A 16,941-nucleotide genomic window follows, 5' to 3' on the forward strand; every position below is an offset into this window, starting at 1 on the left:
TTGTAAAATTTTAAAACAAAACAGAAAAAGAACAATAAACATTAAACATTAACATGGTGCAAAAATAGATATTTCCCCGAATGGCTCTTTCTTCACAGACTACCTAAAATAACATAAAAACAACGTCGGCGTCTTTCACTCCCTGAATTCCTGGGTCTCTGACACCCCAAAGATCGCCACCTCTGGACTCGGCACCACCCGCGTACCTAGCACCTTGGACATTGCCTTGGCAAACCCCTGCCAGAACCCTCCAAGCTTCGGGCATGCCCAAAACATATGGACATGGTTTGCTGGGCTTCCCGCACACCTCGCACATTTGTCTTCTACCCTGAAAAACTTGCTCATCCTCACCGCCGGCATGTGTGCCCGGCGGACCACCTTAAACTGGGTTAAACTGAGCCTGGCACATGATGAGGAGGAATTGACCCTACTTAGGGCTTCCGCCCACAGACCCGGCTCTAACTCTCCTCCTAACTCCTCCTCCCATTTGCCTTTAAGCTCCTCCACCGGGGTTGCCTTCGCCTCCGACAGCTCCTGGTAAATATCCGACACCTTCCCCTTGCCCCCCCCCACCCAGGTACTGGAAACCACTCTATCCTGAATCCCCCGTGGCAGCAGCAGCGGGAAGGCCACCACCTGTTTCCTCAGGAAGTCTCGCACTTGAAAATACCTAAAACTGTTCCTTGGCGGCAGTTTAAATTTGTCCTCCAACGCCTGCTGGCTGGGAAAGCACCCATCTATAAACAGGTCACCCATCCTTTTGATACCTGCTCTCTGCCAGCTCTGGAACCCGCCATCCATCCTGCCCGGCAGGAACCTGTGGTTATTGTTGCGTTGGGCGCTCTGGATCCATGGAACACAAACAGGTCACCAACACTTGAAATAGTGCAACACTATTTTATTGAGCCATTAACAGTTTAACATACTCTCACTGTGGGTTAATACGATACCAGCTTTAACTAAAGACCTTTGCCTTGTCCTAACCAGCCGATGCACTCAGCACATGGTGAATGTCTGTGCTGCAGGCTGTGAGCTCGGTCCTACTAGGAAGCTGCAGCTCAAATGAGCGGGAACTCTGATGCCCCCTGTCTTTATAGTGCGTGTGTTCTAACTGGTGATTGGCTGCGGTGTTGTGTGTGTTGATTGGTCCCACTGTGTGTCCATCAGTGTGTGTCTGCACCATGATATACTGGTGTATATTATGACAGTTATTATATATCGGGGTCCAGACCGATGCTCCTTCCACCCTCTTCTGTCTGCTCCACTGCCCCCAGATCTTCAGTGCCGCCACCACCACCGGACTTGTGGAGTAACGGGCCGGCGAGAGCGGCAGAAGTTCCGTTACCAGCGCTCCTAAACTGGTGTCTTTGCATGACGCCACCTCCAACTGCTCCCATGCCGACCCCTCCCCCAATACCCACTTCCTGATCATGGCTATGTTGGCTGCCCAGTAGTAGTAGCAAATGTTTGGCAACGCCAGCCCACCCTCCCCCCGACTGCGTTCCAACAACACTCTCTTTACTCACGGGGTCTTATTCGGCCACACAAATCCCGAGACGCTTGAAAAAGGCCTTCGGGATGAAAATGGGAAGGCACTGGAATACAAATAGAAACCTCCCCGCCAGAGACAGCGGGAGCATGTCCCATCTTTTAAAGTCCCCTTCCATTTGTTCCACCAGCCGGGTCAGATTAAGCTTATGCAACAAATCCCGCTTCCGGGCCATCTGTATACCCAGGCAACGAAAGCTCTTCTCTCCCCTCCTCAGCGGAAGCTCACTCAGTCTCTTCTCCTGCCCTTTAGCCTGGATCACAAAGAACTCACTCTTCCCCACGTTCAATTTATACCCTGAGAAACTGCCAAATTCCCTTAAGATCTGCATGATCTCCCCATCCCCTCCAGTGGGTCCGAAATATACAGGAGGAGATCATCCGCGTAGAGTGAGACCCGATGCTCCACCACCCCCCCCCCCCCCCCCCCCCCCACCCCCCCACCCCGGACCAGCCCCTGCCAGTTCCTTGAAGCTCTCAACGCGATGGCCAGCGACTCAATGGCTAGAGCAAATAATAACAGGGAGAGGGGACACCCTTGCCTTGTCCCCCGGTGCAATTTAAAATACCCCGACCTAAGCCTGTTCGTGCGCACGCTTGCCACAGGCGCCTGGTACAGCAATCGCACCCACTGGATAAAGCCCTCACCAAACCCAAACCTATCCAGCGCCTCCCACAGGTACTCCCACTCCACCCAATCAAAAGATTTCTCTGCATCCGTTGCTGCCAGAACTTCTGCTTCCTCTCTTTCCGAGGGCATCATAACAATATTTAAAAGCCTCCGCACATTAGCATTAAGTTGCCTGCCCTTAACAAATCCAGTCTGCTCTTCCCCTATCACCCCCGGGACACAATCGTCTATCCTCATGGCCAAGATCTTAGCCAATAGCTTGGCAACCACATTTAGTAATGAGATTGGCCTGTACGACCCACACTGTTCAGGGTCCTTCTCCCGTTTCAGAATGAGTGAGATCGAGGCATGCGACATTGTATGGAGGAGGATTCCCTTCTCTCTCGCCTCATTAAAGGTCCTCATCAGCAGTGGGCTTAACACCTCTGAAAATCTTTTTTTTAATTCCACCGGAAAGCCATCCGTGCCCGGAGCTTTTCCCGACTGCATGCCCTCCAGCCCCTTAATAATTTCTTCTATCTCGATCGGTGCCCCCAGCCCCTTCACCAGACCCTCCTCCACTCTCGAGAATCTCAACTGGTCCAGAAATTGCCTCATCCCTTCCGCACCCGCTGGGGGTTCCGACTCATAGAGTTTGCTGCAGAATTCTGTAAAAACTTCATTCACTCCCTCCGGGTCTAAGACCAAGTTACCCTCCTTATTCTTTGCTTCCCCAATCTCTCTGGCCGCCTATCTCTTCCTAAGCTGGTGCGCCAGCATCCTGCTCGCCTTCTTCCCATAGTCATACACCGCCCCCTTAGCGTTCCTCAGCTGTTCTACTGCTTTCCCTGTGGTCAGCAATTCAAACTCCACCTGAAGCTTGCGCTGCTCCATCAGGAGTCCCGCGTCCGGGGCCTCCACATACTTCCTATCCACCCGGAGTATCTCCTCCACCAATCTCTCCCTCCCAGCCCTTTCCCTCTTTTCTCTATGGGACCAGATCGATATTAGTTCCCCTCTAATAACTGCCTTCAGGGCTTCCCAGACCGTTGCTGCTGATACCTCTTCCATGTCGTTTGTTTCCAAGTAGCTCTGGATACTCTTATTTACCCGCCCGCAAACTACCTCGTCCGCTAACAACCCCACGTCCAGTCTATACAGCGGACGCTGCCCTCTCTCCTCCCTAAGCCGCAAATCCACCCAGTGCGGGGCATGGTCTGAGACTGTAATCGCCAAGTATTCCATCTCCGCGACCTTCGGGATCAACGCCCTGCCCAGAACAAAAAAGTCAATACGGGAATATACTTTGTGGACGTGGGAGAAAAAGGAAAACTCTTTTACCCTCAGCCGTGTAAAAATCCAGGGGTCTATGCCCCCCCATCTGTTCCATAAAGCCCTTCAACTCCCTTGCTGCCGCCGGCCTCTTCCCTGTCCTGTATTTTGAGTGGTCCAATTCAGGTTCAATGACAGTATTAAAGTCCCTTTCCATGACCAAGTTGTGTGACTCAAGGGGCGTCATTTTCCGACCCCCCGCAGGGTTGGAGAATCGCCGGGGGCTGCCGTGAATCCTGCCCCCGCCGGTTGCCGAAGTCTCCGGTACCGGATATTCAGCGGGGGCGGGAATCGGGCCGCGCCGGTTGGCAGGCCCCCCCCCGCTGGATTCTCCGGCCCGAAAGGGCCCAAGTCCTGCCGATAAATTGCCTGTCCCGCCGGCGTGGATTAAACCACCTTTTGAATGGCGGGACAAGGCGGCGTGGGTGGGCTCCGGGGTCCTGGGGGGGCGCGGGGCGATCTGGCCCCAACGGTGGCCTGGCCCGCGATCGGGGCCCACCGATCCGCGGGCGGGCCTGTGCCGTGGGGGCACTCTTTCCCTTCCACCTCCGCCACGGTCTCCACCATGGTGGAGGCGGAAGAGACTCCCTCCACTGCGCATGCGTGGGAAACTGTCAGTGGCTGCTGACGCTCCCGCGCATGCGCCGCCCCGACATGTCATTTCCGCGCCAGCTGGCGTGGCAACAAAGGCCGTTTCCGCCAGCTGGCGGGGCGGAAATCCCTCCGGCATCGGCCTAGCCCCTCAATGTTGGGGCTCGGCCCCCAAAGATGCAGAGCATTCCGCACCTTTGGGGCGGCGCGATGCCCGTCTGATTGGCGCCGTTTTGGGCGCCAGTCGGCGGACATCGCGCCGTTTGGGGAGAATTTCGCCCAAGGTCCGGGATTTTGCCTCACACGCGCCTCATAAAATCCACGTCGTCCCAGTTCGGGGCGTAGACATTCACGAGCACCACTCGGACCCCCTCCAGCTTCCCACTCACCATTATATACCTACCCCCTTTATCAGCCACTATTCTCCCAGCCTCAAATGCCACTCGCTTGCTGATCAAAATTGCCACCCTCCTGGTCTTCGAGTCGAGCCCTGAGTGGAACGTCTGACTCACCCAACCCTTCCTTAATCTTATCTGGTCTGTGACCTTCAGGTGTGTCTCCTGGAGCATTGCCATGTCTGCCGTTAATCCCTTTAAATGCGCGAACACGTGTGCTCTCTTCACTGGCCCATTCAGACCTCTCACGTTCCAAGTAATCAGCCTGTACGGGGGGCTACCACTAGCCATCACCCATTTTAGGCCAGCCCCGAGCCCGCGCCCCCCGCTTCCCCGGGCACCCCCTTAAGCAGCAGCCGCCGCCCCACCTTCCTTTTATTCCCTGAGGAAAATGTCCCACTTGCCCGCAGAGTAGCCATCCCCTCCCCCCCCACCCCCCCCCCCCACCCCCCACACCAGAAACATATCTCCCAAATCAAACACCAACTCAACACTAACTCACCCCCCACCACTCTTCCAAGAGTCAGCTGATCCATGCTGACCCCGATAGTCCCCACCCCTGGCGCCGATCAGGCTATCGCCTTATTGTTCGGACCCCTCGCCCCGCATAGACAAAACCTATTTACAAGATCACATTCCCCAGTAAGTAAACATCAGCTCTCCAAAAGCCATTAGCATAACCATAAAGCCGAATAGACACACGCACTTAAATCAAAACCCAGTCCCCCGAAGGGTAATGCTAACTTCAGGGCCCCCCCCCCCGCATCAACCACCTTCTAAACAAAGTGCCCTCCAACCATCCCTCCAGCCCACTCTCTCGCCCAAGACTAACCACAATCTAGTTTAAAACAGAACACAATTACAAACCACCGCCACCTCCCATCTTTGAAGCATTAAGTGTCTCTTACCTCGAGTCCAACTTCTTCTCTTTAATAAATGTCCAGACATCATCTGGCGACTCGAGATAATAGTGTTGGTCCTCGTGCGTTACCCACAGCCTCGCTGGGTATAACACCACAAACTTCAACCCTTCTGAAATAGGGTCGCCTTTGCCCAGCTGAACCCTGCACATCTCTTGGCAGCTCCGCTCCCAAGTCCTGATAGATGCGCACCTCACTATTCTCCCACTTGCTGCTCCATTCCTTCTTGGCCCATCGCAAGACGCGCTCCTTGTCTGAAAAACGGTGAAATCAAACCACCATGGCCCTCGGCGGGTCGTTCGCCTTGGGTTTCCTTGCGAGGGCTCTGTGCGCTCCATCCAGCTCCAGTGGTCGAGGGAAAGTCCCATCAACAGCTCCAGCATACACACCACGTACGCTCCCGCATCTGGGGCGTCATTCTCCGACCCCCCGCTGGGTCGGAGAATGGCCGTTGGCCGCCGTGAATCCCGCCCCCGCCCCCGCCGAAGTCTCCGCTCCCGGAGATTGGGCGGGGGCGGGAATCCGGCCGCGCCGGTTGGCGGGACCCCCCGCTGGATTCTCCGGCCCGGATGGGCCGAAGTCCCGTCCAGGAATTGCCTGTCCCGCCGGCGTAAATCAAACCTGGTATTTACCGGCGGGACCAGGCGGCGTGGGCGGGCTCCGGGGTCCTGGGGGGGGCGCGGGGCGATCTGACCCGGGGGGGTGCCCCCACGGTGGCCTGGCCCGCGATCGGGGCCCACCGATCCGCGGGCGGGCCTGTGCCGTGGGGGCACTCTTTCCCTTCCGCCTCCGCCACGGCCTCCACCATGGCGGAGGCGGAAGTGACTCTCCCCACTGCGCATGCGCGGGAAACTGACAGCGGCCGCTGACGCTCCCGCGCATGCGCTGGGAAACTGACAGCGGCCGCTGACGCTCCCGCGCATGCGCCGCATTTCCGCGCCAGCTGGCGGGGCAACAAACGCCATTTCCGCCAGCTGGCGGGGCGGAAATCCCTCCGGCGTCGGCCTAGCCCCTCAATGTTGGGGCTAGGCCGCCAAAGATGCGGAGACTTCCGCACCTTTTTGCCGGCGCGATGCCCGTCTGATTTGCGCCGGCTTTGGCGCCAGTCGGCGGGCATCCCACCGTTGGGGGAGAATTTCGCCCCTGATCCCTCAATACCTTCAGGAAGGCCAACAATTCTTAAATTCTTCCTCCTGGTTCTTCTCTCCTGCGCCTCTAGCTTCTCCTGCATCTGCTTGTGGCGGTCCTCTAGCACCTCCACCTTGTGCTCCAGAATAGTTATCTCGCCCTCTTGTTTGGAGAGTTTTAATTCGATCTCCTGAATCGCTTTCCCCTGGGCTGCCTGAGTCGCGACCATTTGGTCGATCGATACTTTCATCGGGTCAAGCATATCCCTTTTTAGCTCGGCAAAGCAACTCTCTGCTGCTCCTTTGGCCAGTGAGCCGCCACTTCCTGGTCCTTGCCGTCTGCCATGCTTCGCCGCACTGCCAACTCCCCCCGCTTCCCTCTGTCGGGACGAATTTGTTTCACACGGCTACTTCTGGTCCAGCTATCCATACATCAGGGGGGGGGGGGGGGGTGGAATCCTCCAGAAGTACTCTAGATCTTCTAAAGGTGGAACTGCTTGAGGAGTTTCTGAAACCTCACTTCATGCAGCGAGTAACTGATCAACAAGACATCACCAAACTCATCCATCATCTGTCTGTACAGTGCATGATATTGGATCTGTCTTTGCTAGGATCACAGCAGGTACTCATTTCTCGTTGATGGTGTAGTTCCTAGCGAACACTCTCTCCCTGGTTGACTACTTATTTTTGAGAGATTTTCTCCCTCTTAGCAATTTGTTCTTGTTTTTGTCATTTGACAATCTCTGAAGTATCAGGTGGAGTTAACAAACCCAACTGTGTCCATAGTTTACTTGTGAACACCAGCATTGCCGCTGAACTTTGCACGGCAAAATCTACCGTTTTCGGATAAGATATTAGAAATTTGTTTACCCTTCTTGTCAATGTCCCCTGGTCCTTCGATGCTTTGATAGAATGCTTCAATGATTGCATAGAAAGTTCAGCCAATCCATTCTTTGCTGGATGATATGGAGCTGACTTGATATAATGTATACCCTTCTCTTTATGTAGTCCTCAAACTCCTTCGAAGTAAACTGTGTACCATTATCACTGATAATATTCTCCACTGTTCTGAATCTTGTGAATACTTTGTCTAGTTTCTCAATGGTCTGCTCAGTCATCGTTGACTTAATTAACGCAACTTCTGGCCATTTTGACAGCACGCTCACAACACAATCACAAAGAACATGTCACTCTCAAGTGGTCTTGGACAGCTTAAAACCAGCCTGCGTTAGGGAAAACTTTTATGATCTAAGTCACTGGAGGAGGTTGCATTTTACTTTATTGCGTTTCACTTTATTGTTTTTTTTTCAAGAATTTTCTAATTGGGTTGTTCTTTTTTCTGAACAATATTAATAATATCAAAATATTTTTCAGCTCTTTGAGTGTTTTGGAGACAAAGGGCTGGAGGTTCACGACAGGAAAATCGGCACGAACCGCTCACCGATTCCTGTACCAGCGAGGGGCTAGCACCGGCGCTGCGTCAAACTCCCGCAGATCGCGGCGAAAACGGCATGAGAAATTGGGTCCTGGGCAGCGTATGTGCAGAGCTGACGATCTGCACCAGTCGCGCCGTAAAGCATGGCGCCAGACATGCTCTAACCCTAACACGCCAACCGTGACCCCCAAAGCCCACCCCCTGGCCACCTCCCACCAGTCCACCCAGCCCTAGAAGAAGCCCCCCTGGCCAGCGACATGGATCCCAAATGTGGCGGCACTGTCCGCTGTCCGCAGCCGGCATGCCGGAGTCTCGACTACTGGGAGCACACGTGGCCCGTGCCATCGGAAACTCGGACCATCGGGGGCGGAGCATGGTGGGTGGGCCGGCTGATGATGCATTAACGGAGTTGAAACGGCACGCTGTGTGCGTCACGACGATACTGGTTTGGCGAGGGGGGCAGAGCATGGCAGACCGACATCACACTGGCGCCGGCCCCAATTCCGCGGTCGGAATTCATTCTCTGCACGATCGCAGCCCATAAGTTCAGCATCGGGCTACGGAGAATCCAGTCCAATATCATTTCACATTTGCCTGCTTTAACAATAGTTTTGTTGCTCTATTTGCCATAATAGTCAGTTTTGATTGCTTTTGAGACTGCATGGAAATATCCCTTCAAGTTTATTTTCTAATTTCCTTTCATTGAGTGTGCACCGGCTCTTGGAAAGAGCACCCCACCCAAGGTCCACACCTCCACCCTATCCCCATAACCCAGTAACCCCACCCAACACTAAGGGCTCCGGGTTCAATACCGGCCCTGGATGATTGTGTGGAGTTTATACTTTCCCCCCGTGTGTGCGTGAGTTTCCTCCGAGTGCTCCGGTTTCCTCCCACAGTCCAAAGATGCGCAGGTTGGATGGATTGGCCATGATAAATTGCCCTTTAGTGTCCAAAAGGTTAGATGGGGTTACTGGGTTGCGAGGATAGGATGGAGGCGTGGGCTTGAGTGGGGTGCTCTGTCCAAGGACCGGTGCCACTCGATGGGCCGAATCACCTCCTTCTGCATTGTAGATTCTATGATTCTCGTCATGTTTCTAAAATAATCATGGAATCAGAGAATGCATGTAAAGTAGAAAGAGGTCATTCAGCCCATTGAGTCTGCACCGACACTTCAAAAGACCAACCTACCTAGGCCCAATCATCTGCCCTGTAACCCTACACTAAGGGGCAATGTATCATGGCCAATCCACCTAACCTGCACTTCTTTGAAATAAATCTTGGATCAAAAGACAAGTAGGTTTCGGGTGCAATTAAGTAACAGTCTTGGGATAACGCAATGTTTGGTTCGAGGAGGGGGTTGGGTTCTCTGTGGAGTTAATTAGATTTCAGCTTGGAAAGCTGATGATGTTGAGAGTTTTTGAGAGTTTGGGTCAAGATGGATTGGAACTTTATGGGAAAAACAAAATGTTAGGTAAAGCTTTGTGTGAAGAAATATCAAGACAGGCTTTCACGGGCTTCTGATAGCAAGCTGAGAAATGTCAAGACAGGCTTTCAAAGGCTTCTGATAGCAAGCTGAGAAATGTCAAGACAGGCTTTCAAAGGCTTCTGATAACAAGCTGTAATTGTTGTTTTAGTAGCAGACAAATTGCAGACGGCCTTGGGAAGGGTTGCGCTAGGTTTGAAAATAATCATAAATTAGCTAAAAGGCACAGATGGAATGCGGGGGAGCTGCCCTCAGAAATGAGCCAAAAACTGTATAAGAACTGCTGTTAGATGTATTGGCTTTGGCTTGCTGGTGTAACTCTCAAGAGATACAGTGGTCTTAGCCCCAGCCGAGAAATAAACATATGTTAAAGTAACGAGGTGTTCGACTGATCATTTCATCCGGACTGGCTGCAAAAGAATCCTCACTGTTACTGGGTGGAGCTAAGGTGTCAAGTCATTTTGTAGAAAAGCATGTCAGTGAAGTTTTAGATGAAGCTGTGAACAGAAGTCAAAAATTTATTCCCACTGCAGTTCAGTTAAATATATATTTGTATACAGATTATCAAACTTTCCAAGCAGTTCAGACTTTTGTCTGAGAACAAGATGAGATGAAACAAGCTGAGAAGCATTTTCTGAAGAAATACAGCCAGGTTTCTGCATGGTTCTGACAGGAGTCAGATCTTGTATTTCAAGCAGTGCCAATAGAGCTTTCTTTCTCAAAGTCGAATATCCATATATTTCTGTAAAACAGGTATTCCTGAGTGCTAATGGGATTTAAAGTGGATTGAGAGTTACAATATCATTTGTATCTGTGTATAACCTTCAGGCACTCCTTGCAATGCTGCCTATTTTTGTGTCATCGGCAAATGTGTATACTTGGCTTTCTGTCCATCACCTAGGTTGTTAATGAGTTGTGATTACTTATAGTCCCATCACAGATCCTTGTATAACACTGGTCATGTCCTGCCAATTAGAGTGGTGTGTAACTGTTCATTTAGGGAGTCCAAGTTGCTGTAGGAATATACATTTTTACATGCACGTTGTAGCCTCGAGCGATGGATCATGACAGTAAAGTTTCCAACCTTCTTTCCATCACATGGCTGACCAGTGATCTATCACACACTTAGCGTCTGCCATTGGTGTGTGTTGGAAGATTGACAGGTTGATACTCAACCTGTTTGGCTGTGTTAGTGTGCATACTCCTTGGTCATCATGTCCTGGGGAGGGACTCAAACGTAGAACCTCTGACTCAGAGGCAGGGTCACTACCCATCAGAATACCTGTTCAATTTCCCAATTTGTCTCTTCCAATCATCTAATTTCCTAACCAGGTCACTAACTTACCTTCAATGTCACGTGCTTTAACATTAAACAATCTCTTCTGGGGGGCTTTATCATATGCCTTCTGAAAATCCACATAACCTTTATCCATAAGTATTCTCCTTTCCACTATTTAGATTTCCCCTTCAAATATATCATGCAGGCTCAACAGCATGACCTACTCTTTAAAATGTGACGTTGGCTCTTACAGACCAACTGAAAATTTTCAAAATGCTCAGTCACCCGATCTTTAATCATCGACTCTTGTAATTTCCTGACAGCAGATGTTAAACTAACTGGTCGATAATTCACTGGTTTTCCTTTTTTGCTTTTCTTAAACAGTGGAGTGACACGCACAAATTTTTATGCTAAAGGGACTGTTCCTATGTTCAGCGAACTTGGGAATATTACAATTAGAACATCTGTAATGTTTTCACTCTGCGATGGAAAACATCTGGTCCTCAGTCCCATTATTTTCTTCATTACTGTTATGTTAGTCACCCGAGGCCGGAATTGAACCTGGGACCCTGGAGCTGTGAGGCAGCGGTGCTAACCACTGTGCCACAGTGCCACCCTTGAGCTAAGTTACTCAGAGGGCAGTTAAGAATTGACCACATTGCTGTGGGTCTGGGTTCACACGTAGGCCAGACCAGGTAAGAATAGCAGATTTCCAGGTCAGACACCAGTGAACCAGATGGGTTTTTACAGCAATTGAGGTTGATTTCATGGTCAGCATTATTGAGACGAGCTTTTCAATTCCAGACTTATTTATTAATTTGGATTTCACCAGCTGCCGTGGATGGATTTGAACCTGTGGCCCAAGAGAATTCCTCTCGGTCCCTGGTTTACTAGTCCAGTGACATTCCCGTTACCCCACCGTCTCCCCTCTCTCTTACATCTTCAATTGTCCACGGCTGCATTTCCTGGTCATGACCTTGCCGCTGAGAGATATACAAATTGAATCTGTCTCACATTAGTAGCAGTCGGTCCAGCTTCAGACTGCACTATCTCAGCCTGGCCTGCAATTGTTTGGGTGGCCACCAGGTGGCAGCAAGGGTAGGAACATGAATACAGTTATTCCCAGGTTCACACTTGGTGGAACTAACTGCTGATCTCCTAGGCCGCGCCTTAAAAATCCGACAAATCTATTCTAGAGACTAGTGTGGCTCCCTGAAAGTCAGGCAACCCAGGTATCCAAAGCCATTAGGGCAGTGGTCTGCTGCAGCCCTTAGAGTGTTGAGGGAAGCTACTTATCCTGCCATACAAGCTGTGACTTTGACCATCAGATGCTGTACCATGCTAAGGTACCAATGAAGGTGACAATTCTGGGTTCTGAGTCCCCTGTCACTTTGGTATTGGACCTTGTCGGCTTGGTAGCCTTAAGAACAGGCCCGGTGGTGATATTTCCATTTCAACAATCGTATGATTCTGTACACACGTCCAACTGGCTTTCGTCGCCTGCATCATCAAAAGCCTCCTCTGGAACCTCCACCTTACTTCTGGTGTCCCCTTCCCTGGCTGCCAAGCACCTGTATCCAGTGTCTCACCATCCACAGATCCTGCCACTGTCTTCACTTCAAGACGTACAATGCCGATGACCCCCCCCCCCCCCCCCCCCGCCGCCCCGCCGCAGGTTTCTCGGCAGCGGTGGGGCGGTGGGGAGGGATTAATTGGGAAACCCCATTGTGGAATGGCTGTGCCTCTTCATCTTTGGAACTCAGGAACATCTGCCCAAGAGTGGGCCGCTTAGTCTGTCAAGCCTGTTCCACTATTTAATCAGTGGTACCTTTTATCTGACATGTCATGCTAGTATGATTGCGTTTTTGCTGTGCACCTTTTCCTGAATCATTCTGGGTAAGATTTAGCCCTGCCCTGTGAGATGATGCATGTTATTGAAAAATGGGAAAGATTATACTTTATACTCTTGAATCTGGCTGATTTTCCTGAAATATGGCTCCAACTATGCTTCCTCAAGTCAAAATGGTGCAGACTTGGGTATATCTAGCCAACAACTGGTTTAGCCGCTCATTGTTAGATCTGGCTGGATCTCTTCAGACACTGCAGGGTCTCATTCATTTCATTCAAAATCACCCACTATTCCAGGAACATCCTATATCATAAAGATAATGCTCAGCCTTTTCTCTCCACCGGCAGCCTCAAACATGCCTACTTTGCCTTTCATTCTAACAATAAGCGCAATGTCTTTGTCACTGAAATTCAATCCATCTGATCTGCCGCCCCTGCTGGTCAACTCCATTCTTTTCTGAATGAATCAAAGCTTCCGCTGCCCTGATCTTCAACCTGCTTCTCACCCTCCATTTTCTTTCACTTGTCATGTGAGAGTACCTTTAAGAAATGGGTTTCTAAATGGGTGCGTATATAAGTATCTGTAGTGAGAGTACCTTTAAGAAATGGGTGTTTACTATTGCAGTGATGTCAGAGAGTGGGTGGAGCTGGGTTGTCTGTCAGCTTTTTACTTTCATTTTAGGCTGTTTGCGGCACGGTGTGTTTTAGTTTTGTTTTCAGAGCTGGATAGCTGCAGTCACAGCCAGAAGGTGTATGAGTCTATTTCTGTAATCTCAAGACTGTACATCGATCCTGGTGATTTAAAACTAATAACAGTAGTGACTTTAACCTGATGTGTTTCTGGTAAAAGGTGTTTTAAGTTGTATGGGTGTTAAAAAGGAAAGCTTAAAGGTTTACTTAGTGTTGTAGTCTTTGGGGGTTGTATTTGAATTAATGATTGCTAAGATGTTCACTGTATGTTTTAAAAAGGTTAACTTGAGTTCATAGAATAAACATTGTTTTGCTTTAAAAAATACTTTTCCATTTCTGCTGTACCATCCCTGTAGAGTGGGCCGTATGCTCCCCATACCACAATCTATTAAAAGTTGTGGGTCAGGTGAACTCCATGATACACTTTGGGGTTCTCTAAACCCTGGCCCATAACACACTTCTTCCCTCGTTTCAAGAGAATCTCTCCAATTGCAACCCCCCGCCTCACCCCCTACCTTGTCCTGAGCTGCATGGTGCCCCTTGACGACATCAGCTGCAAATCAAGGTGAGGGTCGATGTGGATAAAATGTTTGCACCTCACTTGACCCTTCACTTTATCACTCGCTATTTTACTGAGAATGCCAACTGCTTGTCAAACAGCCAACCCTGGGTGAGCCACAGACTCCTCCAGCTAAACTTTGGAAAGGTGAAGGGCATTGCCTACTGATCTTGCTGAAGGCTCTATACCGTGTCACCCATTCCAGCCTAACTGAACAAGTCTGCTCACAACCAGATCTGAAATTCCAGCTCTGTATCCACCTCATTAAAAGTCCACCTTTGCATGCTCAAACCTTCATAATAATAATAATCTTTATTAGTGTCACAAGTAGGCTTACATTCACACTGCAATGAGGTTACTGTGAAAATCCCCTAGTCGCTGCATTCCGGCACCTGTTCGGGTACACTGAGGGAGAATTCAGAATGTCCAATTCACCTAACAGCACGTCTTTCGGGACTTGTGGGAGGAAACCGGAGCACCCGGAGGAAACCCACGCAGACACGGTGAGAACATGCAGACTCCGCACAGACAGTGACCCAAGATGGGAATCGAACCTGGGACCCTGGGGCTGTTGAGCTACTGTATTCACATCTCCAGATCTGACCCCCCTCTCCTCTTTGTTGAAGTTTCCCATTGAGGGCTTTGTCTGCAGCTCCTTAATCCCCTTGATTTGAAACACCCAAGCCTAACCTGTTCCTCTCCACTCTCCTCTGCTTCTTTCATACCATTTTAAGAATATTTATGACGGTTTTTCTTAAACACCCATATTATATATGCTGCCTCGGCCGAACGCCTATTTTCTTCCAATTACATTTCAACTGCTTTGATCTTTCTCTTTTCTATTTTAAACGTTCTATATGAATTCAAGTTATGTTATAAAATCTAAGCTAGACTATTGTTCCCAGATCTATCCAGGCAATATTAGAAATGGTAGTGTGCAGACACTCCAATATAGTAGACGGATCTTGCTTATTAATCCATGTGGAGTATCTATTAGAAATAATTTAGATATTTAAAAAATGACAAGATGCAAATAATTTGAAATGCAATATTTTTCATACTTTTTAATTTAATTGTGATGACAAGTCTTTGACAGGGACCAGGCTACATATATTTTTCTGCACAAACTATAGAATAAGCTTGACAAAATTTAATGTCAGGAAACAGAACCTCCTCAGATTGCACCCGTCATGGGAATGTGGGCATAGGGAGGGCATCAAACATTGCAGGAATTCCAACCTTTGTGGATAGAAAATCCTGCTGTAACTGTGGTGCCCTAATTCCCAAAAGGGGGTCGTCGGCTGATTAATGTCAATGTCAGTGGTTTGAATTTGTCAAATTTATGATTCTGTCTTCCAATCTGACTGATTCAGAATTCACAGGTACAGAACATTCTTTATATTAAGATATATAATTTTATTTTGTGCAAAATCTATAGAGATCCTTAATGCTACAGCCCTTGCTGCAGCATTTTCTTATAACTCCAAGTTGTTTCGCAGTCAATTTTGGATGTTTGGATATTTTTGAACGAACAGGCTGCTTAATTTCGTCTCCCTCATTCTGAGAATTGATGTCAGCGAATGCCCCTGGCATTTGCTTCTGCTGGTTGTAGTCACTGTAATGTGGCTGCTGACTGTAAAATGGTTGACGCTGCTGAATCCCATGGTTGACGTACAACCTCTGAGCCATTTTCATTTTCGTCTCCGTGGAATATTCATTGTCACCCGAGGCCTGAAAGGAATCTGGAACAGAAAGAAATCTGCACATGTGAACACAGGTTTTATGGAGGTTAGCTTTTTTCCCTGTCCTTTCCCACCGTGCCACTGCTCAGTGCTGCCCTCTATCTCAGAAATTGAGATTGCAATCTGAATGCTCAGCTGTCGCATTGCATTTCAAATGTATCAGTGCACAGAGAGGTTTGCAGATTGGTAACTGGCTCAACTGCTGAACATTGAGTTTAGAATAGAAGATAAATGCCACTGACTGGATCAATTGGATCAATTTAACTTTATTCTACATTTTGAGGGTGGATCACTCACATAATAAGCTTACATTAACACTGCAATGAAGTTACTGTGAAAAGCCCCGAGTCGCGACACTCTGGGGCCTGTTTGGGAAAAAAGAGGGAGAATTCAGAATGTCCAATTCACCACACAGCACGTCTTTCGGGACTTGTGGGAGGAAACCGGAGCACCCGGAGGAAACCCACGCAGACACAGGGAGGACGTGTAGACTCCACACAGACAGTGACCCAAGCCAGGAATCGAACCTGGGACCTAACCACTGAGATACCATGCCGCCCTTAGACAAATGTTCACATCAGAGAAATATTATTCACTCTTCCTCTGATGAGGAGAACATTTCTATTAACCTGTCGATTATTTGGCCCAGAAGTTTTATATGGGGTGGGATTTGCTATTAGCCAACGCCAAAATCGGGAAATGCGATTGGGCGGAGAATCGGTTATGATGCCGAAATCGCGGCTGGTGCCGGTTTCACACCAAATCGCAATTCTCCGTTGCCTGGCCAGTGGCACATTCCGTTCCGGAATGCGCGTACAGTAAATGCCGTTGGCATATCATTGGTGAGCCCGAACCAGTTTTCTCCGGGGCTCCCGTGATTCTCCGCCTCCGATGGGCCGAATTCTCAACGTTCCCTTGTGCTTTTAAAAACCGTGAAACCAGCGTCACAGCTGATGAGGGAGAGAGAGGAGGTGGGACATGGAAAGGCTGGGCTGCTGAGCTAGACACTGGCTGGGCTGGCTGGGGTGGGGGGGAGGGGCTCTGATCGGGGCTGGGGGGTGACCAGGGGATGGGCCTTTCACACCCTGCAGACAATGTATATTGGAATTCCACACTTGACGATTCCTGGCATGTTCGGCTGGGGGGTTGGCTCCTGGGTGGCAGGGGTTACCCACCTCAGTCGTGGCTGATGACGCCTATCCGGGGGCCACAGACCAACGCAGAGACCTGCTACAATGATGCCCACGCAGCCACCCACAACGTCCGCCCACTCCGACCCCCCCCCCCCCCCCCCTCCACCGCCCCACTCTTCAGCCCACACCAGCCCATCCCTCACACCCATCTGACAGACAACAACGCAGGTTGTAATAGTGTTAGCAGGT

The 16,941-nt window shown here is 50.0% G+C and overlaps 1 protein-coding gene across 1 annotated transcript in view; it reads right to left on the reverse strand.

Annotated features, from left to right (window-relative positions):
- Positions 1-14,854: 14,854 nt before the first annotated feature.
- LOC140430092 (uncharacterized) overlaps positions 14,855-16,941 on the reverse strand; it is a 234,827-nt gene continuing 232,740 nt past the window's right edge. The window contains exon 3 of the mRNA XM_072517617.1: positions 14,855-15,559. Coding sequence (XP_072373718.1) covers positions 15,234-15,559 — 326 coding nt within the window. The 3' untranslated portion in view covers positions 14,855-15,233. The remainder of the gene's footprint in view (positions 15,560-16,941) is intronic.

This window comes from Scyliorhinus torazame, chromosome 9 (genome assembly GCF_047496885.1).
Source record: "Scyliorhinus torazame isolate Kashiwa2021f chromosome 9, sScyTor2.1, whole genome shotgun sequence".
Classification (NCBI taxonomy): Eukaryota; Metazoa; Chordata; class Chondrichthyes; order Carcharhiniformes; family Scyliorhinidae; genus Scyliorhinus; species Scyliorhinus torazame.